We start from the raw sequence: 27,111 nt of genomic DNA on the forward strand, positions 1-27,111 counted from the left end.
TTTCATTGATTGGAGTCGTCGTTCCAGCATGTCTGTGGAAATTGAATCGTCATGGCAACAGTCATGTTCATAAAAGCTGAAGAGGACAATACAAGTGCCCTTATCCCCCTATAATGCACATTTCCATCAGATCATCCTCTAAGTAAAGTAAAGTCGTGACGTATTGTCAAGTATTCACCATACTCGAAATTGGTGCTCTGCGTTTAACCCATCCAAGTGCACACACACAGCAGTGAGTAGTGAACAAATGCGCACACACACACACACACACACACACACACACAGAACACACACCCGGAGCAGTGGGCAGCATTTATGCTGCGGCGCCCGGGGAGCAGTTGGGGGTTCGGTGCCTTGCTCAAGGGCACCTCAGTCGTGGTATTGAGGGTGGAGAGAGCGCTGGACATTCACTCCCCCCACCTACAATCCCTGCCGGCCGGGGACTCGAACCCACAACCTTTGGATTACAAGTCCAATTCTCTAACCATTAGGCCACGACTTCCCCAAATATTCTGTTTATAATACTCTATTTCTCTAATTCAGAATATATTGCTCAAAAGCACCGCTGAAATCAGATAAACATCTCAAATCCAGTAGCTATGAATCCAGGAAGACAAAAAATATTCTAAGTCTGTTCCTGAGTGATTAAAAACTAAGGAAATAAAGCAAGATCATGATTATCATCGAAAATGATTAAACTTTTAGAAAAAGTCAAGGAAAGCAAAACATGGTTCCAGTTTCCAAATACATGTTGGATTTATTTATTTATTGCAATCCATTACAGTAACAGTTTATGATCACACCCACAGATTAATACTGGCCAAGAACAATACACAGGATTCAATGCCAAAATAAAGTTATCAAAAAAATGAAAAACAGACCGTAAGTAACAGCAGGGGGAAAGTCCTGTGAACATCTGTAATATAACTTGAGATATCCTAACTGCTTTAGTACCATGACATTAACAAAACAAGAGCGGGTTTGATCCTCCTGCATAACTAGCTAAACATTTCAGTCCCATGAATGAGGTACGTCTGATTTCCTGAGTATAATGTCTCTCTTGTATTGCGTTTGCAGTAAACACAAGTTCAGACAGTCAAACACTGCCTGCTTGCAAATTATATTCATCTTCTTTAGGATGAAGAGATTATCACAGGCTGCACTTGCTCTATTTTGGTTGCTTTCTTGTCCATCTCCTTGCCATCTTCACCGTGGTTTTTCTTGGCTCTTTTTGCTGCCCTCTACTGGAACAAAGTGGATATTGAAACAGCAAGTTGTCAAAGCTGCAGTATTTTTCAACATTCATAAAGATGTGCCAGTAGTTTTACATGCAAACTGTTTTTTTTGGTATGCAATTAATTATATGATGCAAATATTATAAAGTGTGTATAAGGGGAAAGATAGATCGATTGTCATTTTACAAGTCACAGTTAATGCAACAGAAACCCACTGTTGATTATGATCGAAAGTGATTATAAAAATGAATGTGGTTTACAATCTGGTGGCTTGATTTTTCTTTGAGACTCTGATGGGTAGGTTCCTCAAAGCTTTTTACCCGTTACCTCATTATTTCCCATTGGTTATTTCACCTGTTTGTTGATTCCAGAGAGAGTTTGCTGGCATCACCAGATCTCAAATTGAGATTCTGTCCTGAAGAACTCTCTGGATTCAATTCTGTTGCCGAAGAGCCTACAAAGATACAAACACACACCGATATTTGCTACAAGCCTGTATTCCTCATCAGTAAGACACTTTGGATGAAAGCATCTGATAAATGAATACATGTAAATGAAACGCACTTAACATCATTAATGGTGGGGTAAGGAATTTTTAAAAAATGCTTTAGAAAACTGAGTCGGGCTGAGTAGCAAAACAAACTGCTAGCCAATCAGCAGAAAGGGGCGAGTCTACTCATGATGTGGAGGAGAGAGCACTCAGTGCACAGGACAGACATTAGCAGAGCCGAGCGACAAAGATAGAGATGGCGGATAAAAAACAAGAGCAAAACGTCTGCAGAACAAAAGGCTTAAGGCAAGTAGGACCCGTGTAAATTGGGGTGTAAGAAAATATCGATACATGAGAGTATCGCGATATTTTGTTTGGCAATACTGTATCGATTCTCCAAAACGGAATATCGATATTTAAAAAACAAAAAAACAAAATCATACAAGATTTATGGCAGTTGTTTCGTTTTGAGTTCATAGATATCAGTCTTCATCTCTGAATTTAAACAGTGACAGGAAATACTAGCATTAGGGCACTCCACTAATGTTAGTGTTAATGTAGTTCGCTGCCAGTAATGGAGGATGAAAATTGTTCCAGCTCTCGTTTCGATGTACAAAGCTGAAGTGTGGCGCCATTTGGGCTTTTGTGGTAATGTCCGCACCGGGACTGCGGCGCGAGCGCAACCTCGGTTCTGCCGCGTCCCGTGTTGAAGAGTCTTTGCGCGGAGCGTGGCGGGCGGTAGAGTCGCTGTGCAGCTGCAGCTTTCTCTCGTAATTCAGGGGCGTTTTGTGCGGTTGGGGCGGTGCTCGCGTCACGGTCTCGGAGATTCCACGCGGAACATAAACAAACTGAAAAACCTGTGAAATCCAACTTGAAACGTTCTGAGAATGTTTAACATCTGTATTTATTTGATCGTTTTACAATTGTTTTGTTTTCTTTAGGAATCCTGCAAGCACTTTATTTTTCATTGATATTAAGATGTCATTTTTTGTTCAGATCAAATGTTATGACATTAAAGGTTCACAGTTTACAACTGTGACATACAAAGTAGAGTCCATAAATATATATTTTTATCTTTTTATAAAAAATACATTTTATACATACATTTAGCTAAAGAATCATGCAAGCACTTGAATATTTCCCCCTTTACTCGTACTGCACAATGTTATAAGGACTGATTATTGCAAGTGCAGATCCCAGTGTGTTCTGGTTAAACAATTCTCATTATTTCTTTTTGCTAAGGTTTGCATATGGTGGTGTGTTCTTAATGACAGCTTTCCTAAAAAATATCCCATTCCTAAAATAAGAAATATCCCAATAAATCGCCTCTCTTACAGTATTGCAATATATCGTATCGCAACCCCTGTATCGTGATACGTATCGTATCGCCAGATTCTTGCCAATACACAGCCCTAGTGTAAATATCGGATCAACTTTCCAATTTGAACACACTTTCACATTTTTAATGACTAGGGCTACATTGTGACACTCAGACACACACCTTACTGTCTTTACGTTACGGTTGCGAGTGATGATCCTGGAGATTTTCTCAGCCCCAATGTCAGTGATGCTATTGTCACTGAAACTGAGATTAAAAATAAATAAATAATCAGAAATGTAAGAACTATCACATTATACTTGAGAAATGTACACCGAGTTTCACTCACTCAATGATTTGCACTTTGTGGAGGTATGGGAGCAGCAGATCCAGGCTGTGATCGGTGAGATGGCACTCACTCAGATCCAGTTCTGTCAGTCCTTCAGAATAGTCCAGAATCAGTTCCAGACCTCTACAGACCTGCAGATCCAGCTCAGTCTGACTGAGATCCAGATCTTTACCCAGAGCTCCAGAAAGAGACTGGGCTTCCTCAGGCCTCACATGAGCCAGAAACTGAAGCAGCAGAGGTTTATCACAGCTGAAAGACAGAGCAAGAGATATGTTATATATACTGAATGCTTTTATATTGGACCTGTGTGTGAATGTGATCTGTTGGTGTTTCTCACCAGAGCTTAACAGAATGTAACACTGGGAACAGCTGACCCATTCCAGCTGTATGAATCTCACAGTCCTGCAGAATCAGCTGTGTCTTTGTGTCTGAATGAGCTCTCTGAATGACTCTGGACATCGCATGGCAGTCGTCAGCGGTCAGATGCAGAGACTCTGAGTCTGTGTCTGTTGTCAGATCCAGAGCAGAGCAGCAGGAGAAGTCCAGCTTGTGCTGAAGGACAGAGAGCAGAACAGCTGCTGCCTCCTGCTGGACATCAGAGACACTGCAGCAGTGAAGCATCTTCAGTAACAGCAGCCTGTCAACACTGAACACAGACACTAGATCAGGACAGATTCTGGAACATCGGTAACAGCAGCCTGTCAACACTGAACACAAACTCTAGATCAGGACAGATTCTGGAACGTCGGTAACAGCAGCCTGTCAACACTGAACACAAACACTAGATCAGGACAGATTCTGGAACATCAGTAACAGCCTTAAAACAGCTTTAGACAATTTAGGACCAGTTTTACAAAACAGGGCAAATTAGCGTGAGCGCAATTCCAAAACAGCGCCGATGGGTGTGAAAATTTCTGTGGGTGATTGACTCATTTTCATATCGACCAACGCAATATACCATGCATATTTAGAATAAAGAATGAATAAATGAAGACGACAGTACACTGAAAAGTACCGGAGTCAAAAAATTGAAGGGTCACAGAATAAAGCTACACTGGCTCCCTATTAAACATAGCAAGATTTTAAAATGTATACTAATTACTTACAAAGCTTTGAATGGTTTAGCTCCTCTGTACTTGAGTGAGCTGTTATTGCATTATAGTCCTTCATGTTCCCTACGATCTCAAAACTCTGGCCATTTGATAATACCTAGAATATCAAAATCAACTGTGGGCGGGAGATTGTTTTCCTATTTAGCGCCCAAACTCTGGAACAATCTACCTAACACTGTTCAGGAGGCAGACACACTCTGTCAGTTTAAATCTAGATTAAAGACCCATCTCTTCAACCTGGCTTACACATAATACACTCATTTAACGGATTTGAATATTAGAAGCGTATTATTGTTAGGCTGCATTAATTAGAGCAACCGGAACCGGGGACACTTCCCATAACACACAATGTACTTGTTACATAAGAAGAATAGCATCCACGCTAATATTAGTAGCCACCAGATCCAGTCCGTATCCAGATCAGATGATAAATCAGCACCTAGAGATGACCTCTACATCCCTGAATGTCAGCGGAGACCAGGACACCTAAATGAGCCCAGAGACTGATATCCTTCAAAGACCTCATCTCCTAGACAGCCACCAGGACAAGACCACAGGAACCAGATCGATTCCTCTGCACAATCTGACTTTGCTGCAGCCTAGATTTAAACTGCTGGTTTTGTGTGGCCAGAGGAGAAAGACACACTATTTTGACACCCGTTTAATACTCTAAAGCTGCTTTGACACAATTTGCATTGTAAAAGATGAGAAATGCCCAGGGTCACCACGGCAACTCACGCTCTCAACCGTCTCAAACAGCAACAATAATCGTATCCATTTCAAATGCAAAAGTTAAGACCTGCTATAATGAATGTGTTAATGGCGCAAATACCAGTAATTTGACAAGCGCAAACGTTAGTAAACTGCGCTGCGTGATTCATTTGAATACTCTCCTCCCATAAATTCTGCATCTGAAAGGAAAACTCCTACAAATGCATATTAAATAAGGTCAGGCAAAAGTAACCGTCCACACCTTTTCAGCACTAATTCATCACTGCTCGTCTTTAGTAAAACCTGCCAGTACTATTTAAACGCTAAAAGGCTGTTTGCGCGGGTGCAAGCTGTTAGTAAAACTGGCCCCTAGTATGAAAGGGAATCATATTTCTTAAGGATTCTAGACGTGACATTTTCATTACTTTTGAGATGGAAATGTTTGAATACATTTCTATTGCCTTTATTACTTATTTGCTTACGATTAATTATTTTAATTAACTTAAGAGCTTTTTTTTTTTTAATCAGTGTTTTCAGAGCTCTCATGAATGCAAACCAATAACTGACCTTTAATAGATATAAAAAAAAAAAAATTAAAATACTACAAAACAATACGCCTTTAACTGGTTAAAACATAATTCAGTGCTACTTCAAGGCTTGTAGTAAACATCCACCAGAAAGCTACTGAATGAAACACACAGGCAGACCTGAGACAACAAAAGAATAGAGACAGACCCTGCGTCCCAATGTGCATCCTATCTGCCCTAAATAGTATTGAAAATTACTAATAAACACAGAATTTAGGATGGATAGTGTGCACATTGGGACGCAGGCAGAGAGAAAAGCAGTGAGACCTGAGGTGGGAGAGATGTGTGAAGAGAGGCAGAATGCTCTGCAGCTCTTCCTCTGGTATGGAGGTCCAGAGCAGGTTGAGTGAAGCTGCAGTGCAGTGCTGCAGTGTGAAGCACAGGGCCGCACAGTGAACAGAGTCCAGATCTCTGCACTGCAGATTAATGTAGTTCTCCACTGAACTCAACAGACTGGACATAAACCCAGCAGAGCCGGACTCATAGATCTCTCTGATTGCACACAGCATGAAGACAGGGCTCATCCTGTACAGAAAAAGGTTTTTCATTATTACATCATTGTACATTTATCATACTATTCAGTTTGCTTCTATGTGCAAAAATAAAAAGCAATACATTTTACATGCAGATATTGTGAAAACAATAAGCGTCTACCATTTAAACTTAATCCGGTTCAGGAATGGCAGAATTTCTCTAACGTTGACCTGAATGCTGCCGGATCTGAGGTTCAGCGTGATTTGTTGAATTATGTGCTGCAGGAAATAATGAAACTCTTCCCAGCTCAAGGAACAGAAAGTCAGATCATTGCCCACTTTCTGCAGGAAGCTTCGAGTCAGTTCTTCTTCCTGAGCTTCATAGACACATTCAACCAGCTTCTGGAGCGTCTCTTTGGACAGGCTACACACACACACACAAAGAGTTCATTATATTGTATATCGTTACAGTAGATATCAAATTAAACACTTGAAGTGTGTCCTACGGTCAGACCTGAGAGTCACTGGTCCCTGGTGACACAGTAGGACACACACAGAAACGGACTGAATCTTGTATCGAGTCAAGTTCAAACCCTGTACAGTCCAGAGTCTTAGAAGAATGGCCAAGCTGCTCAGGATCCTGGACAGATTCCTCTCTGACTGCTGTTCCTCATTCAGATTAAGAGTGAGTTCATTAACAGTGATGGGAGCTCGAACCTTCGTAAACCTCAATGCCTGCACGGCTCTCACCAGCATATAACCACTCAGACTGAAAAAACAACACACCGTTTGATTAAATGAATCAAACAAACAAAAGAATAGCATTTGAACTGTTAAAGGCACAATAAGTACGATTTTTGCAATAAAATATGCAAAAACCTCTAGATGTTTTGTTAACCCGTGTTCGTACATTATGCTAAAACGTCTAAATCCAGATAAATTCACAATTTTAGTAGTAAAATGGTCCGTGTCTTTGTGTCATGTCAGTGGGGGTCATTTCCCGCTATTCTCGGTTGATTTCTTCGCTACTGTTTGGACACTCTTGCTTACTGCGCCACACTTTGCTGTTAAATGTACTTTTCTAAGATTTTTCTAAGACTTTAACTTCAGCAGATCAGCACAGTGCTCAAACAACAATTTTTTTGGCACAAACACTAAAACTGAAAACTTTTTGGGACTGGAATACTACAAAAACGGGTAATTTTTGGCTCCCACTGCCAGCAGCTTACATTTCGGAGATGGACAAACACAGCTGCCTGCATTCAAACAGATGAGAAAGGAAATGCCTCGTGAAATCTACTTGCTGCGTGAAATGCCACAGACTTCTACAAAGGATTGTGGTTCTCAAAAAAAAAAAAAAAAAAGTTACTTGCTGGACTTCCAAAACAGGCACAACACACAGCAGATCATCATCATGGACCCCTCAGCATACAACCGGTGAGCAGTAGGTGAATTTATGTGATCGAGATCACGTAACGAGATCCACACAGCAGTGTCCAGCGCATATTATCAACATGGTCATTATTGTGCCTGCATGACACGTCGCTATGGAAATAATAAAATCTGTATAGAATATTTAATTATCTAATATTGCACTTTTGTATAATTACCACAGTCCATTGACATACATCACAAATATAAATTAAACGGTAATTTCATGTAGACTACTCTTGGGGGCCCTCTGGTGGCCACGGGGGCCCTAAGCAGCCGCTTAGTTCACTTATGCCTTGGGCCGGCTCTGCCGGGTGAGTCCTGTGAATCTAGTCAATCTCGATAGTTTATACTAGGCCTGCGCTCAGCCCCGACAAAACGGTGCAAAGCGTTTATTAAACAGAAATGGTGGTGCGTTGAACACCCTGTTCTGATGACGCAAGAGTTGCAACTACGGCAGCTGAGAAGGCCATTCTGTGTTCTTTTTGAAGAATTTACGGAGCCGGATGAAATCGGTATAAATACAGGTGCATCTCAATAAATTAGAATGTCGTGGAAAAGTTCATTTATTTCAGTAATTCAACTCAAATTGTGAAACTCGTGTATTAAATAAATTCAATGCACACAGACTGTAGTTTAAGTCTTTGGCTCTTTTAATTGTGATGATTTAGGCTCACATTTAACAAAAACCCACCAATTCACCATCTCAACAAATTAGAGTACTTCATAAGACCAATTAAAAAAACATTTAGTGAATTGTTGGCCTTCTGGAAATTATGTTAATTTACTGTACATGTATTCGATACTTGGTAGGGGCTCCTTTTGCTTTAATTACTGCCTCAATGCGGCGTGGCATGGAGGTGATCAGTTTGTGGCACTGCTGAGGTGTAATAGAAGCCCAGGTTGCTTTGATAGCGGCCTTCAGGTCATCTGCATTGTTGGGTCTGGTGTCTCTCATCTTCCTCTTGACAATACCCCATAGATTCTCTCTGGGGTTCAGGTAGGGATGTAACTAGGGCTGGGTATCGTTCAAAAATTTTCGATATCGATACCTTGAGTTCGATACCGGTTCCTGAACGATACTTTTTTCGATACCAGTTTTATGAAATCAGTTTTAATAAGATTACATTCTCAAAAAACTTTTTTTTTAGCTTGTTGATATTTATACAGACTCAAAGCCTCATCTCCTGAGCCAATGCACAAAGGAACAAAATATATCCAACACAATAAATAAATAATTTTAATAAAGTTAAAATTGTTTTCAGTTTAACCATCTGTTAGGCTATGTTTACATTAGTGCGTGTTCATTTTAAAACACAAAGCTCAGACAGAATCATCATTTCTAGGTTGTTAAAGACTTCAAGAAATTTAAAATCTTCATCCACTTTCATAAGTGGGTGTTTTATTTTCTTTCACCATATGTTTTATTGTTATTAAATTCTGGTGTAGTATGTCTAATTATTTGAATGCATAAAAACAACTTCGTTTATTTAAATTTATTCTTAAAATAGCCTTATGAAATGTTTTATTTTTCCTCAGAAATTCTGTGTTCTGTATCTGGTTTTCAAATGAAGACTTAAAACATTAAATTTAATTTATCTTTAAATTATTGAAAATCAAAGTTTATTTATTTTGGCAAACAAAGGGGGGTTACTATTAAAATTAAAACATGGAATAACTGTTGTGTGATCATTACAAAAAAAAAAAAAAAAAAAAAAAAAAAAAAAAGTTTTAAATTTAATAGTAGCCTAGTATTAGCATTGCTGTCTGCTGAACAATATTAATATATTTCTGCAGCAGTCTTCCAAGTTAAACCGAACTTTTATTTTGATGGGTTGCCTGGAATACCTTTACAGTTCTGTGTGTATATGATCCTAGTTTTACTCTAATCAAACGGTAAAATGCTCATGAAGTGACTCTCAGAGCAGGTCTGGAGATGTTGTTCTTGTGTTTATGTCCTCATTTAGAGAGGCGGCAGACGCTGAAATGACCGCGAGCGTCACGCGCGCTTCAGTCTGTGTATAATAAACAAACAGAGCGATTTAAAGAGCGGACTGCTCCGTGCGCTTTCGAAACGCTCTCGTGGAGGTCAAACACTGATCTATCAGCACCGCACCGCTTCTAGTCAAACACACCTAGTGCTGCAGGATTATTGGCTCACTGACGGCGATGAGATTAACCCCTTAGGTATCGAAATTTGGTACCGAACGACAAGACGTTTTTTGATACTCGGTAGTATCGAGGCAATTCGGTCGGTGCCTAAAAAGTATCAAACTCGATACCCAGCCCTAGATGTAACGATTACCGGTTTGACGATAAATCATGATAAAATTCCCCACGGTTAGTATTACAGTTTCATTTTTGAATTATCATTAAAACCGTATTCGATTACCACGATTTGAACATCTCACGATAAAAATGTTTATTTTTTTAACAGTTTTAAGTACCAGTCTCACGTGCGCACAGCAGCAGAGTAGTTTCGTTTTGAGTGAAAATAGGGTGGAAAAGCTGGAAGGTTTTAAAAGGGTGCTGAGGGAATTATGCAAATGAATTTATGAATAAATTCTTTAAATGAATGTACCTCTGAAGGTTCTGACTGTCTTCAGAAACGTTTCGATGGCATTTTGTTTTCATGTAATACCTAAGTGTTATTAAAATCACAATACTGCTTTGGTCGCGGAGGTTACGGAAAACAGCTGTATTCAGCTTTTCTATAAGCACCACCTAGTGTCAGAAAGTGGATTTACAGAGACTTCGTTATATTTACCCTTCAGCCTGTGTGCAGTTTCTGTCTGGCCAAAAACGGATCGAATTTGCATGCCCTGCTATGTTACTATAAAACTCTTATGACAAAAAATTTCTTCTAATATCTTCAATTGTTGCCTATACCGTGCTCCACTGGACACATTTGCAAATGACTTCACATGGACCCATTGTCTCTTTAATACCACGTGGTTTATTTACACGTTGCTGCTGATTCGGCAGACATTTTTGACACACCCACCAAACAAGAGAAAACGTATCTCAAACCCCATTGCAAACTGTTGCCAGGAAACACGTCGTTCAAACGTAGCAAAACGTTGTCGGTGTGAGCCTGAATGTGCCCAAGGTGTAGAGGAACAAACTGATCAACAGACTAATTTATGGCACAAACAAGGAGGGAGACCCAAGGGTACTCGAGACATGAGATTGTAACAATTCTCATGTTGCTGCCGTAGCATCCTCTACCCCAGATACGGCTATGTCAAGGCTTGCAAACACTGACATTCTACCACCCCCTATACATCTTGAGAACAGATTTGAAACATTATTGAATGTGGGTGAGGAATCCCCAAATGTGATTGAACATGGATCGTTTCAGCCAGCAGCTAACAGGCGCTTGAGGTCGAGCAGACAGCGGCATTCAGCTCAGAGCCCATTCTCAGAAACATCAGTAGCAGGACGACAAATACATGCTGCTTTCCTTAAGCAACCATCTCTGAGGTGAACAAGGAACAGTCTAATGAAGCACAAGACTGCAAATCGAATAATCATCCATGTGGGGAAGAATGATATTCGCAAAGAGCAGTCAAAACTCCTTAAGGAGGATTTCAGTGAACTCTTTGAAACGCTTCAAAGACTAAGTTCAGTCGTTCAACAGTGGACCACTACCAACAAGAGGAACTAAGATGTTTTCACAGCTGCTTCGACTGAATACATGGCTACAAAAGAACCTGCAGTATAATAATCAATATTTTCTGGGGCCATAGACAACTGTTTAGACTTGATGGCCTCCACCCAAACAAACTTGGTGCAAGAGTGCTAAAGGACAATATCTACTTCTCCCTCTGTCATCCTTCAGTATTGTGTGCCAATCCACTCAAGCTGAAAGGCACACACACACACACCTGGACAAAGTCTGAGTGACCACAGGACTTAATATCAGCCTCCGAGTTTTCATGTGGTTGAAGAATCCCACAAGGACACTGATAGCCACGCAGCCACAACAAGAACGGTTCATGCACACAATCCCAGCTGAGCCCTGCCCCCAGCGCTCACAGACAGACTGACATACTACAACAGCTCCAAGACTCAACACCCAAGGACAACTTTCTGGTAAACAGCCAGGGAAGCCAGGACAACACATCACAGCCACTGGAAACACCAGAGCCCATCTCAGCAGACACATCCCTCTCTCCAGCATCTCCACTTATAAGCTTCTCACAGAAAATTGAGGAACTGGTGTATGCTGGAACCAAACATTCCCACTCTTTCACTGCAAGCCCCCAGATATCAAAAAAAAAAAAAAAAAAAACACGGGCCCCACAACCACCAAAGCCTGTGGGCCCAGCTCGTCGTCCTCCTCCTGTGAGAGCTCTCCAGCCGCTGTCATAAAGCCAGGGCCCAAACCCTCCTCCATCGGCTGTAGGTGAACCAAAAACAACTGATAGCAGCTCTCAGTTATGTGTCGGGTCACCGTGATGATAGCAGCAACTTTCATACACGTTTACAGAACAAGCGGGAACCCAGTGTGCCTTTAGCCTTCTCTATTTCTGTTTCAGCACGTGATAGAAAGTCTAAGGCCTTCTCAAGCCATACGTCTGACCTCTCTAATCCACGGCCTATTATGCATCAAACTAAGATTGCCGTTGAGACAAATAGTAATGCCATCAAGTTAGCATTTTTAAACAGTTGCTCACTAAAAATAAATAATTTCTGATCAATGATTTAACCACAAACAATCTGGATTTTATGTTTCTAAATGAAACATGGCTAGAAGACAGCTGCAGTGCAACAGTCAATGAAACAGCCCCTCCTAACTTTACTTTTATAAGTGTCTACAGGACTGTTAGAAGAAGTGGAGGTGTTGCTGCTCTGTTTAAAGATATCTATCAACGCAAGCAAGTGTCATTTGGTCAGTATTTGTCTTTTGAATATCTTGGGACTGTGCTGAAATATGCTCCACGCATTCTATTTATCATTAGATAATAGAAATGATACTATTAAAAAAATATTCTAAAATACTCTCCAGCCTTTGTTCTCAATGGTTTCCTCAAGAGTCTAACGGTTGTGTTATTGCAGAGGATTTTAATATTTACATATATAATTCAGAAATCAAAACTACAAAAGAAATGATAGCTGTTTTATACACTTAATCCGATTCAGCATTTGCATGTACCCACACACAATCGAGGAGACACTCTAGATCAGGGATCCTCAAATCTGGACCATTGCTGCAGAGTTTAGCTCTAACCTAGGGCTGCACGATTATGACAAATATCATAATTGTCGATTATTCCCTTGAGATTGTAAGTGCGATTATTAATAACAATTATTTTTAACAGATTTATGCCATTGTTTGAAGCTGCATGCCATATTTTTTATATAAAATATTTTTAAAAAGGCTGAAAACACTCTTCTTGAACTTTTATTGCTTTTCTATAGCATTGAGCCTCAAATGTCAACTATACATTGGTTTGGTTTCTTTAAAAAAAAAAAAAAAAAAAAAAAAAAAGGTAAAATTATGCATGGTATAATAATGTTATACAAAAATAAAAATAAAAAGTATAGTAAAGCTATACATTTCATTTACAATTAAATTTCAAATTACAGTAACATTTTACAGTACAATTTATATTATCAGGGCTCCAGACTAACAATCGAGAGCAGTGGCACCAGCACCTGATTTGGTACTGAACATGTAATATTACAAGTTTAGTCTCTTAGAAATGCACATTAGAACAGGAGCTTGAGTTCAGATGCAGATGTACATTTGACAACCATTGTGAAAACAGCCTAATCTTTTATACATAACCAAAAGTACAGTACCTCATTACCATGGTAAAAAAGTAGCCTAACTATATGGTTTCTATGGTGTTTGCATTGAAAAACAGTAGCCTAAAGACATTCAGTCAATTACAAATCCACATCAACTGATAGATTAAAATACTGTAATTATATTTAGTAGCCTATATTAATAATACTCAATAGGAATATCCTACTTCTCTGCCACCCTGCCATTGTTACCGTTAGTGTTACAGTAAAACTATGGTAAATGTGGGTGATTTGTGGATTGAAACGTCTTCTAACTGGATTGTTGTTGCACTGTTTCTGCATCAGTGTTGATGAGAATAACAGCTCTGATTTATTTGGCTTTAATCTAGTTTAAATTAAAGAGACGAGATTTGCTCTGGAGAACTCTGCGCTGAACTCGAGTGCTTCTTACTGGATTTCACAGCGTTGTTTAGCGCGTGATCGCGACTGGTCACTGTAATAAACACACACGCTTTAAGCTCGGGCTGCGCTGTTTTCTTTGAGGCGAGCGAATAAAAGGTCAGTGTGCTACCATTGAATCTAGATCTGTCTCTGTCAGAAAGAGATGCATTAATGAGAACACGAGTGTGCTATTTATGAAGGCTATATCTTTAACACCAAGTATTTCTGCAGATTCTGTTGATCTTCTGCTTGATTCTTTTAACTCAAAAGTTAAGAATGTTATTGATGATATTGCTCCTGTGAAAGTCAGCAAGAAGACTGGCAGACAAAAATCAGCTTGGAGAAAATCATCAGCAGTACAGAGTATGAAAATCTCTTGAAAAGGATGTGGCGGAAGACAAAACTTGAAATTCAATTCAATATGGAACTAGCCACAGCTAGACAGACCTTATTTTCAAACCTTATAAACAACACCTGCACTCTTTTTTGCTACTGTTGAGAGACTTACAACCCCTGGTAGCATCTAGCAAGCCACAGCTGTTTGTTTTACACATTCACGATGTGCCACAATTATTCATGATCATTGTCTAAGGGTTCTGTCGCCAAAAATAACCCCATAAAATGCAAACGGCTGTGGAGGTGAACACAACAAATCCCAAGATTCCACTCTCCGTTGTTCTATCATCCAGCTACATATTTGATATTGTTTGTATAAATGAACTAGCAGTGAAACGTACATATTGTGCCTTTTAAGTTTATTTATAATGCTGTCTGTACCTGAGTGTGTTTATGTTTTTGACGCGTCTGAAGAGAAGCCGTGTTCCTCTGAGAGAGACCGCTTTAGGTTTTAGAGTGAGGTTGAGTCTGTCAGAAGAGAAACGTAAGATACTCCCCACAGACCTGCAGGTTTTGCTGGGTAAATGACTTTCCAAACTGAGGGAGAAGTCAAGAACCTCAAACAGTGAAGTCGCCAGCTGTGGATTCTCTCTTAACTGGACCGCTTTAACTAGAGTCAACATACACTCCTCAGAACACCTGAAAAAGACAAATACTTCATTAAAATCACTACATAACTTAAAATGACCAGTTATACAATTGGAAAAAGAAATTAACAATGCACTGCATTTTATGAGCAAATCCTAAAAGATCTTACACGTTCAAATTTATAACAACAATTGTCAAGTTTTGGAGTGTAATCTACGAAAAACAAATGGGGGTGCGATGTTAAAAAAACAAAAAAATAAGTAAAATTTTATTGATTTGTACATTCATTAAAATTAATTGAAAAAAAAGTAGCCTAACCCTACAATGACAAGCAACGGTTAAACAGGAGTTAAATTGAATCAAATTGATTGTGAAAGTACTTTCAACTTAAGCTTATTAAACTGACTTTTTTGATTAGCCTGTAACATATGTGCCATCCCCAAATTAAGAAACAAACATTTACAGACATAGCAAAGAGACAGCAGAGAACGAGCAAGCACGTCCATTTACCTCAGCAGCAACCAATCTCGCATTTTCAACATCTGTAGCGCTTATTTTGATCTTTAACATTACGTCTTTACGATTCTTGAAACAAAATGAATGCTTACGGTTGATTCAATATTACTTGTTTTTGCTAGTTGAGCCTAGTTTCTACCAACCGTTCAGGTTTGTTAACCCGGTTCTGTGTGTTGTAGGAACCAGCCTGCATGGAGTGCTTTCCTCCGAGGTCGTCCGGGTTCCTCTTTCTTCACTGCGTGGTGGTGTGAGATTTACTGCACGCGTATAGAGTGTAACGCTATTCGTATAACTCACTACACCATTTTTAAAGCTGTTGTTAATGATTGGTATATCAGTGCATGTATGGGGTGTGCTCCTATGTCTGGGGATCTGTGGCCTCGTGATTCTCCCCTTTCCTCCAGCAGGCTTGGTAACCAAATATTTTAAGATAATGTTATGATTTTAATAATTGGCCTAAAGTCCAGATCTTATAAAGTTGTGACTCCATCTTTTTACACTATATTAAAGTTGATCATCCATCTAAGCAATACCTACTGCTTGTTAATAAAAGTGTTAAACTTGAAGGTCAAGTCTCTGTTCTTGCTTCATTACGGGCTATTGAACTTGTTACTGTGCTCAGATTCCGTCGGAATCTAGTGCGATCGCTGACCCAGATAGCACACGCACGTCTGTCAGAGGTCTCTTAAAGATCTCTTGATCTGGAAAGCATCTGCTGTGAACAAACATCTGACATCAAAGTGATTAGAGCAGGGATGAGCCCTTCTGAATGGAGTGCAGGGATAGTGTCAGTCTTTTCACATCACTCGTCACGTGACCCCCAACCGCCTGCTTTATTTATCAGCCCCCAGCTCAACATACATTCCCACAGCTATGGCCTGAGGCCTCGAAAGCCATGCTTAAACAATGACAAGACAAAACATGAGTCACAAAATAAAGGCCAACTAGAGTAAGAATCGCTCACCTCAGCTGTGAGATGTGTGGCAGACACTGAAGGAAACTCACGACTTGGCTCTCTTCCTCTAAACATCCTCTCAGACGTACGGTTTTCTTCTCTGTCTGGAGCTTCAGCACTTCCAGGAGGATTGAGCTCCTGCTCTCTGAGAGATCTATGGTCCAGACACTAGGTGTTGAATGGAAAACTGGCAGGATTTCTGGAATGAAACTCCTTCTCATCTCATATTTCTCCACAAGCGAGTAAAGATCCAGCAGGAAATCGCTATGATTAATGTCACTAAGTCCATAGGTAAAAAAAGATGAGAACAGTTTCCGCATCTGCTCTCCTGTCTGTGTCTCAATCTCTGCTGATTTAAGAGACTCGGAAGATATCTGCTTTCAACACTTTCACTGATTCTAAACAAAAACAGAGATACAAGAGAACTCAGTGTGTGACAAAAAAAAAGACATTTTAGGGATGCATTTACAAACAATTATCATTCAAACAGCAATCCTGTCGAGTATAAAATCAAACAAATGAAGGCAGCTGAACACCATCAGTGCAGATAATTAGAGCAGTAATTGTATGACAGCCCACAAGATGGTGCATTACTACACTAAACTCGACTGAGGATCATTTTATGATAAACAGCGAGTCATTAGCTGTCAGATGAGTCGATATAACATTAACATAAGTCACGGTAAATACTTAAGATTACTTGCATCAGGTATAATGAGTTGAAGGATAGCACACCTGTCCTGCTCTGCTCCACTTCATCCTCCGCCTGATTCTTTTCCAAGCAGTTAAAGGCAAACCACGCCCCCTGCGCGAAAACCCCGCCCCGAACCATGAGTCACGTCTCTGGCTCTATTTGATTGGTCAACCCTGTTGTCACCTGAGAAGAGTTTAGACATCAATCAAGGTCTCTGATGGATCCGTCACTTACAAATAGTAAACATTTATTTTTAATAACATTTCATTATTAGAAGTACTTGTAGGTTTCAACTTATTTTTGTTATTTTGATTTATAATCAAAGTTTTCATTTTAGCTTTTATGTTAATTTCCATCGCGCTCGGGGGGAGTATGTCTGTTTAGGACACACACACACACACACACACACACACACACACAAAACACACGCACACACACACACTCTCAAAAGTTTGGGAGAGCTATCATATGAACATACATATACATACATGCACGTGCCCTGTTCACATTACTTCTTTTGTGATGATTATTAGATATTAAAAAAATTTCTAACATAAAATCGAAGTAAAGTAACACCTGTATCCAACACTTAAGAAATGAAAAATGACTTAAGACTGTATTATTTTTTTTATCTGCAGATAATGCCTGTAAAGAAGAGCAGCAGACATGGGCTAATATTTTCTTCAGGATCTGACTAACTTTGACACTAGATGATGAATCCTTATGATTTATATGGACATGAAACATATAGTGGTTTCATGATCCACAACCACAAGATAGAAAACATTGTTCCTTCAGGAAGAGTTTTGGGTTTATTGAAAGGAAAAGGAAAAACATGAAAAATTAAAGCAGCAAAAGTAACATTTTGAAATGACATTTAAAATAAACACTTATAATTGCTGTTTTATAATGTTTTCCAGTCAAGGGTTGATCACATGCTGCTCTGTATATAACTTAGAGACTAAATAAATTGGGTATTACAGTTTTTGGTTTTGTCATACACACTAATTCAAAACCTAAAGCTCTTTTATGAGCTCCGATGTACATTTCTGTACAAGATTAAAAGTAATTGGCAGAGAGATGTTGCAAAGTTCACGGTAATCACAAAAGCAAGATTGAAACCAAACTATTTTAATGTTTTTTACTGGAAGCATTTGTGGTTGTGAATACAGTATTACACCCAGTACAAAAGAAAAGAAATACATCAACCATCAGTAGATGAACAGAAACCAAACATACGTTTGAAAAAGGTGAAACTATCAAATTGCAGTATAATATACTGTTTTATACAATATAGTCAGCTGTACTGTTGTGCAGTATGATAAACCACTAGACTGTGACCAGTCATGCAGTACACTGCAGTAAATGAATGCTAACATATGTTTTATAGTATACCTTATATTATGCTGAAACAGCTATTATTAGAACATGTCTACATTATAGTGATTGTACATATCTGTTCTCGTTTCTAAAGGTTTGAATTATACCCGCCAGTGTAAATCGACTCTAATTAGACTCTCTCATCATTAAACCACCGTTAATCACATGATCAATGACCTAGATCTCATCAGAGACCATTCTTCTTGTTCCTGAACACGGAAAACCTCACAAAACCTCTGGAGACTCGAGAATAAATATGTTTTACAGGACATGTTGTCATGCTGTTGCCACAAATCGACAAGCTGATCCTCCATCTCTGCTGTCCAAATGCTTTTGTGCTGCACCATGACTGTGTTTGTTATGCTTCCGTCTTCTGTCGGCTCGCTTTCTGATTGGATATTGTTTCGTTTCACATGATAATCTGCAGATCATACACGCGTTTGTCCTCGGGGTTCCCCCCACAGATCAGGATTTCGGGGCGCCTCCGATGTTCTTCCGAGCAGGTTCAGTCACTCTTAACACACCTCAGGAGAATCTGATAAGATAATCTTTAGATCCACCAAGATAATCAGGACATTACCTAGGATTAGTGGAGAAATCGACCCAAAATCTGCCCGATTATCTTGTGGTGTGTACCCAGCATTACTGTACATGATCTGTAGATGAAGGCCCGTGTTTTTTTGTTTTCTTTTGTTTTTTTCAAAGTAAAGTGTATTATATGAATGTTATTCTCAGCTCATTGTTTTGAAGGTTTCATGTACCACGAACGTGCTCATTCTTGCTCCTGACTACAAAAACTCACAATGACCAGACATGACAGAAATGGAACCAGATTATTTTGTCTGCATGTAAAAAGCAGGGAGGAGCATTATAGCAGAAGTGGGAAAACATATCTCAGCAAACCTGAATTTCAGCTTCACTCCTGGTGAGTTCATATTTCCTGCAGCAGCGTGCTTTATGTAAATGTATTAAATTATTGCTGTTATAAATCAGGACACCATTTATTGAGATTGTGTTCCTTTTGTCAATTGTATTTCTTTTCTCAGATTGCAAACTTGACTTTGCTGTAGTCAGATCACTTAAGATGGTGCTTAGTCATGAGTAAGTGAGTGTTTGTCTACTCTTATTAAGTATTTTCATGTGGGTTTGTTTGTATTGTCTTATTGTGAAAAGTTCATTTGGCTTGCAGTTCAGTTTGCAATGATGTTCTTTATTAATAGTTAATTTCCACTGAATGTCATTATAACATGCAGATCAGCTTCACTTTGAGCTGATAAATATATCAGTTAAACTGACTTCTGTCAGCGATATTTGAGTTTGTTTGCTGCTGCTAAGTTTTTGTACTGTTTGTGGTGAATGTTTTTTGTTCTCTTAAAATGTGGCACGTTTACACTATTTCTGCTGTTGTTGTTATTTTCTGTCTCTTTCAGAGAGTTCAGTGATGAGCAGCTCCGGTCCAGAAGATCCAGTGATCCGGATTCTACTGATGGGCAGAAATTGTTCTGGGAAAGAAACACCATACTGGGAGAAAGAAAGTTTACAGTCCAAACACAGAAAAAGAAACATGAAGCTGGAGATGATGAAAGAGCAGCTGGTCTCTCGATGTTCAGCAGGTCTCAGTGCAATTCTGCTCACCGTTCCTCTAGAGCAACCTGTGCAAAGTGAAGGAGGGATCCTGGATTATATTCAGTGTTTACTTGGTCCTGAAGTTCAGAAATACATCATGATTCTGTTTACACATGAAGATGAACTGGAGGATCTGGATCAGACTATTGTTGAATGACTCCAGCGGTGTATTTCTGTTGCTAAGCCATCTTCTGAATTATTATTCAGATAAACATATTTTATTTGTGATCAGCTCTGACTTCTGCAATTTAAGTTAGATTTTTCACAGCCAAACAATTCTCACTGTCATTAAGACATACTGGCCTGGATTCACAGACAGGGTTTAGACTAAGCCAGGATTAGGCCATAGTTCATTTAGGACAGTTAAGTGATTTTTATAAACATGCTTAGAAAAAAAAAAACATTACTGGGGTGCATCTTGAGACAAAACAAAGGCACTGATATATTTTAAGATCGGTCAGTGCAGGTTTATTTCAGTTGAAACAGCTCAGATTTACATTTTAGTCTAGGACTAGGTTTAAGCCTGGCCTGTGAAACCAGGGGACAGTCATTAACACATACAGTATGTCTATTTCAAAAGCAGCACATCCATATTTCTAAATGTGTAAAATGGTTAACTGCTGGATAATTATGTCGAGTGATTTGTGTGTGTGATAGGGACTCATTCGGTCACAAGGAGGATCACATCACAACGTACGGGAACACTGGCGTCAGAAACTATGTTTATTTAAAACAGATGTGCTGTAAAAATAAACATTTTAGAGCATAAAAACAAAGGCTTTTAATAAAACGGTAAACACTATACTCTCAGCAGAATTTGGACTTATTCTTTAACTCCCTTGATATGGACCTTATTCCTAAAATTGATGATATTGGCAATAATTTATGTGAAGCTCCTATTCAAATTCAAGATATTTCTGAGGCCATTGACAAGTTAAACTTAACAAATCTCCTGGAAATGATGGTTTGACCACCAGAGGTGGGTAGAGTACCCAAAAACTGTACTCAAGTAAAAGTAATCGTCTGAATAGTTACTTGAGTAAGAGTGAAAAAGTATCGGATAAAAAAACTACTCAAGTATTTAGTTACTAGTTACTTTGGATCATATACTGAATATAGTCTATTTAGATATATAGATTACATTTATGCAATGTGTATGTGTATACACACACACACACACACACACACACACACATTTACCATTACAGTTAAGTGTTTTAGTGACCAATTTAAACAACTGAAGGGATCAACATAAATGTACCTCAGACTGTAACTTGGATAATAAACTACAATTACAAAAAGGGGAATTTGAAAATATATAATCTTCCTAATCCAAATATATAATTTGAAGTATAAATCTGAAGTGAAATTCAACATTAGATTGATAAAACAATGAATAAAAGAACATTTATAATGCTTCTGCTCTGACTGTGTTTACAACAATTTCTCATAAAAGTATTCGGAGATGCAAGTGCATTTAACCGCAGCCACATCAGACACCTTGCTAGCCTTGTTATAAATTATAATGTTCCAATATAAAGAAACATGAAATGATGAGACTGACTATAAGTGAAAATATAATTTAGGATTTGACTCCTTTAACAGACAGAGACATATCTGGCATAAAGTCATTTATGGCTTTGCCTTATTTTACATTCATATTCCATATTTTCTTCTCAGCGATCAGCAGCTCCAGCCCAGATGATCCAGTGATCCGGACTCTTCTGATGGACAGAAGGAGGTCTGGGGAAGGCTGATCTGGAAACACTATACTGGAAGAAAAGAGGTTTAAAGTTCAAAGAAAAACAGGAAAAAAACATGAAGCTGAAGTTTGTGATGAAGTCACTCAGAAGCAGGTTGATGTGATCGTCCAAGTTCAGATCTGAATAAAGAGAAGCTGGAGATGATGAAAGAGCAGCTGGTCTCTCGACACACCTGGGTTTTATTAACATGAATTCTGCAAAGAGGAGATTGTGACTTAAGTAAATGAGTAATGTGTATAACAGCATGCTGTTCTCATCATCATTAAAGTGGAGCGACTGATTTGGGGAAATAAAAACATGAAGAAACTCAAAAGAAGTGTTTGGAGAACAGACGCCCCCCTTAAGGACTGTGCAACTCTTTTCTGTGAAACAAAAGTTACATTTCTTCAGAATAGTTATTTTAGTGACGATGACCAAGTTTGAAAAACGTCAAGAGTTTTCATGTTATAAGGCCTAGATTTTTAACAAAAAATGTATTTGTGCGAAGGGGGCGTTTTGGCCCACTGGTGTGGGTAACATTTACAGCAAAATCAGAGTACAGGCAGTTTTAGCTTAAACTTTTATTCATAAAAAAAAAAAAAATCAACTAGTTAGAATACATTTGATGGAAAAACAAAAGACTAGATTTGATGTTCAGAACACTAAGTACAGTAATTAAGCATTTTACCCCACAAACTATATTTAAAAATAATAAATAAATATATATAATTCTGAAAATATAGGCCTAATTATACATTTTTAAATAAAAAGTATTCTCTATCTACAGGCCCAGCTGTTCTCATATCATATATAACTGTGATGTTCTACAAAACAACAAGCTTTAAAAGTCCTTTTTCTCTCCTGTACATCACCAGTGTAGGGTAGAGAGGGCTAAACCCACCCCCAACCTTACTGTGTTTTCCCAAAATAACCACAAGATAAAGTCAAAATACATTTTTATTGTAACTATGGACTACGTTGACGAGAGTGATATAGACGTTTCCAGCATGAAGCTTACACTGCACTGTTAGCAATTGTCATTTTTACAATAAATTTTACCACAATGCATTGTATTCATGGTTTTGCTGTAAATGCAAATGCATGATGGGAAATTTACGGACAGTCCTGTAATATTATTGTAACTACACTGTAAAAGCATGATTTTACAGCCACTGCATAGCATTGTGGGATCGCTGCTGTTTGAATTGTGAAATTACGCGCCAACGCTACCAGAAGTACTTAATCATTTTTGGAAGAAGGAACACGTCTCAGGTATGTAACTTAAAATCTATTTCATAAGTCTATGGATATATTAATAGGGTGATCTGAGTGAGTGCTGATTGTTTCAGTGGTATATTTTCAGATTTCATCTCCTCTACTCGAATCTATTACTCGCTGGGATCCTCGAAGGAGGTCAAACGTAAAAAGGTAACGTTGGGTGTTTCATTTTTAATTTTATGAAAGCTTCAAGTGCAGTTAATTATTTGTACATGCATACTGTTACATGTGGGGTTTTCTGTTTTCCCCTGTGACCTAGTTTTTCCCATTCAGTTTGATTAGTCATTGTGTGCACCTGTCCATCCTCGTTACCTGTCCCTTTATAAGTTCCTGTGTTAGTATGTCTGATTTGTCGGTTATTAGTTCATTTATAGATGTGTGTGCTGTTCCTTCTATGTATCTGCTCCTGGATTATATATTAAAAGAAAGTTTAATTGTCTTTGCTCGTCGTGCGCTCCTTGCTCCGCACAGACAACGGTGGTGTTGAAGCTTTTTATTTGCCGTCAAACGGTTGACCTGCCGTGTGTGGATCCTGTCACAAAATGTGGTGAAAAGTCCTACACGACGGTAATAATGTGATTAAGATTAAGTCTGTACGGCACTTCAGTTATGTGACTAAAATAGGAATACTCCACATGTCTTAATTCGATTTGTGTTAACTTCGATAATGACTTTAGTCGGATTAAGGTAATCAGAAATATCTGTTTACATGGTAGACTCTTAATCAGAGTATTGTCATAATCGTATTACAATCGGAGTATTGATCTGTAAGTTAGCCATAACTGTGAGCAGCTGTTATAACGTTATTGTGCTTGACGAACCAGGGAGGAAGAGGAGAGCATGTGTTAGGTAAGCTGTCTGTATCTAAAATAAACTGCATATAAAGTCACACCAGAGGAGTTCAGCTGGGATCAGGACTTGGCTTTCGGCAGACCAGTCAAGTTCTTCCACACTGACTCAATCAATCAGGTCTTTTTGAACCGTGTCTTATACACAGAGGCACTGTCATGTTAGAATAGAAAAGGGTTCTGTCCAAACTATTGCTATAAAATTAGAAGCACACAATTCCCTAGAATATCATTATATGCTTAAACATTAAGATTTGTACTCGTAGAAATTACTAAAGTAGTCTAACATGTTCATTAGAAGGGTATATAGTGTATATTGAAAACATTAGCCTTTTTTTATTCAGTGTTGAGTGGACCATTGTCTTTGTCTTAAAGCCAGACTGTATGTAATATTAAAATAATAATAGATTTGTAATTGGTGTTTGTTGTGTAATTGGTAATACATTTTGTAATGTTAATACTTTTTTATTATTATTTCCTAGCCCTCTGCCACAGCTGCTGATATCCTGACACCTTGCTTAATTGTGCAAGGCATGTTCTTCCCTTATTTGGTTAAGGTTTATTACAGGGATTAAGGTTTTTCAGCACTGTGATGGAATTCTGGCACATGGCCGTTGTAGATTAAAAAAATAATTATGAGGTGAAATCAAAGTATTGAGACTGTGATGATAAAAAGCTTAAATATACCTGATTTAATTTTGGCCACTATCCCCTTTGAAGTAGTCTCCTTGTCCAGTGATACACAGCTCCCAGTGCTTCTGCTTCAGTTGAAACGCTCTCTGGAACATGTCTTATTTAAGAGGATCTAGGCATATACATCGTGCTCCAATGTGACAACGCAAACGCTCACAGCGCGTGGAAAACATGCAAGTTTTCAAAAATTAAAACTGGGTCACCGTTTTGAGACAGTAGAGGAGATCCAAAACACGTCTCAGATGGTCCTGGATAGGCTTAAATAGCACGGCTTCCAGGGAGCGTTCCAACCAAGCCAGGAGCACTGGGAACTGTGTATCGCTGCACAAGGAGACTACTTTGAAGGGGACAGCAGCCAAATTTATATTGGCTACATTTTTATTTTATTTTTTTATTTTATTTGAACTTTATTTTTTATTATTGTTAATAGTTGTTACATGGATATATGTGCCAAAGAAGAAAGGAAAGGCTTATAATTCAATATAAGCCTATTGCATCCATAAAAAGCTTAGTCTAAATTACCAAAAACAATACCATAACTTCTCACAGCCGATATACCATAAGTCTCCCAGCCGATAAAATTGGTACTTTCGCCCATCATGCCAACACCGCCACTCGTGCATGTGTGTGATTTTATGTAGTGCAGCTTTCTAGTGCTCTTTTAGTTATCATATTGTGTTAATGAATTTCAGGAGAGACATTAAGCATAGACAAGTGGATGATGTCCATGGAAGGAACGATTGTGAAGGGGCACCACAACAATCTTTTGAATGGAGTGGCAGCGACCTTCGCTGCTTACTATGTGTTCAACTTGCAGTACCCTAAAGAGGCCTTAAGCACTCTTGAATTTGTCCAAAGGTATGTTTAAACTGTTTACACACTAATAAAAAAAATAGATCCATTACATTTACATTTATTCATTTATCTGACGCTTTTATCCAAAGCGACTTACAATTGCTATATATGTCAGAGGTCGCACGCCTCTGGAGCAACTAGGGGTTAAGTGTCTTGCTCAGGAACACATTGGTGTCTCACAGTGGATTCGAACCCGGGTCTCTCACACCAAAGGCATGTGTTTTATCCACTGCGCTATCCATCATTCTCATATGCAACGTCCCATGAATCACTTTCTTTTAGTTCAGTATTGTTAGGTTCTATGATATACTCTATGCATTGATGTCAAAAGACAGGCTTCCACCCAATTCATTTGCATCTTTTAAGCGCATTCGTAAACATTTGGCAAAAAACCCCAAAAACAAACTATAATTGGAGAGTGTTTCCATCAGCTCTGTTATGCGAATTAGAAAGGGCCAGGAAAGGAGTTGTGAACAGCTGTGGGATCAAAACGTAAGGGGCAACTTAAAACACCTGATAGAATTGCAACAAATGAGAATTTATGCAAATACATCCGTTCAACAAAATATCTAGTCAATCCACATAAAAGACTAAAAAAAACATGTTACCCCACCCGGAACAAAACGTCCCCTTGGTACAGATTTAATATTTGCTAAAAATCTAATAACATGAAAACTCTAGACATTTATCATACTTGGTTTAAAACTATGATAACTTTTCTCAACGCACTTAACTTTTGTTTTTTTTTTTAAAATAACCTTTAAGCTTCATGGTGAATACTTTTACAGGTGCATCTCAATAAATTAGAATGTCGTGGAAAAGTTCATTTATTTCAGTAATTCAACTCAAATTGTGAAACTCATGTATTAAATAAATTAAATGCACACAGACTTTTGCAGTGTGGGCAGGTGCCAAGTCCTGCTGGAAAATGAAATCAGCATCTCCATAAAGCTTGTCAGCAGAAGGAAGCATGAAGTGCTCTAAAATCTCCTGGTAGATGGCTGCGTTGACTGTGGACTTCAGAAAACACAGTGGACCAACACCAGCAGATGACATGGCAGCCCAAATCATCACTGACTGTGGAAACTTCACACTGGACTTCAAGCAACATGGATTCTGTGCCTCTCCACTCTTCCTCCAGACTCTGGGACCTTGATTTACAAATGAAATGCAAAATTTACTTTTATCTGAAAAGAGGACTTTAGACCACCGAACAGTCCAATTCTTTTTCTCCACAGCCCAGGTAAGATGCTTCTGACGTTGTTTCTGGTTCAGAAGTGGCTTGGTAGCCCTTTTCCTGAAGACGTCTGAGCGTGGAGACTCTTGATGCACTGACTCCAGCTTCAATCCACTCCTTGTGAAGCTCTCCCAAGTGTTTGAATCAGCGTTGCTTGACAGTATTCTCAAGCTTGCAGTCATCCCTGTTGCTTGTGCACCTTTTTCTACCCATATTCTTCCTTCCAGTCAACTTTGCATTTAATATGCTTTGATACAGCACTCTGTAAACAGCACAGCTTTCAGTAATGAGCCTCTGTGACTTACCCTCTTTGTGGAGGACGTCAATGTTCATCTTCTGGACCATTGCCAAGTCAGCAGTCTTCTCCATTATTGTGGTTTCAAAGAACAAGAGATACCCGGA

General features: G+C 38.8%; 1 protein-coding gene across 1 annotated transcript; it reads right to left on the minus strand.

Annotated features, from left to right (window-relative positions):
- Positions 1-733: 733 nt before the first annotated feature.
- On the minus strand, positions 734-17,124 carry LOC306852534 (uncharacterized protein). The gene is made up of 11 exons (XM_079389439.1): positions 17,092-17,124; positions 16,366-16,754; positions 14,679-14,936; positions 6,790-7,044; positions 6,457-6,699; positions 6,070-6,327; positions 3,730-4,038; positions 3,393-3,641; positions 3,227-3,310; positions 1,590-1,689; positions 734-1,244 (listed from the first exon to the last, which is right to left on the minus strand). Exons 2-10 carry the CDS (start codon positions 16,674-16,676, stop codon positions 1,623-1,625), a joined length of 2,034 nt encoding a protein of 677 aa, XP_079245565.1. The 5' UTR covers positions 16,677-16,754; positions 17,092-17,124; the 3' UTR covers positions 734-1,244; positions 1,590-1,622.
- Positions 17,125-27,111: the final 9,987 nt, after the last annotated feature.

The sequence above is a fragment of the Barbus barbus genome, assembly GCF_936440315.1.
Source record: "Barbus barbus genome assembly, chromosome: 3".
Classification (NCBI taxonomy): domain Eukaryota; kingdom Metazoa; phylum Chordata; class Actinopteri; order Cypriniformes; family Cyprinidae; genus Barbus; species Barbus barbus.

What these genes read in the sequence shown, in the direction of transcription:
- LOC306852534 (XM_079389439.1), bottom strand. Translation starts at nt 16,676, where the DNA reads ATGCGGAAACTGTTCTCATCTTTTTTTACCTATGGACTTAGTGACATT. An exon ending in TTACATTCTGTTAAGCTCTG is followed by an intron (nt 3,642 to 3,729) that starts GTGAGAAACACC and finishes TCTGTCTTTCAG; the next exon opens with CTGTGATAAACCTCTGCTGC. An exon ending in CGTAACGTAAAGACAGTAAG is followed by an intron (nt 1,690 to 3,226) that starts GTGTGTGTCTGA and finishes GTATCTTTGTAG; the next exon opens with GCTCTTCGGCAACAGAATTG.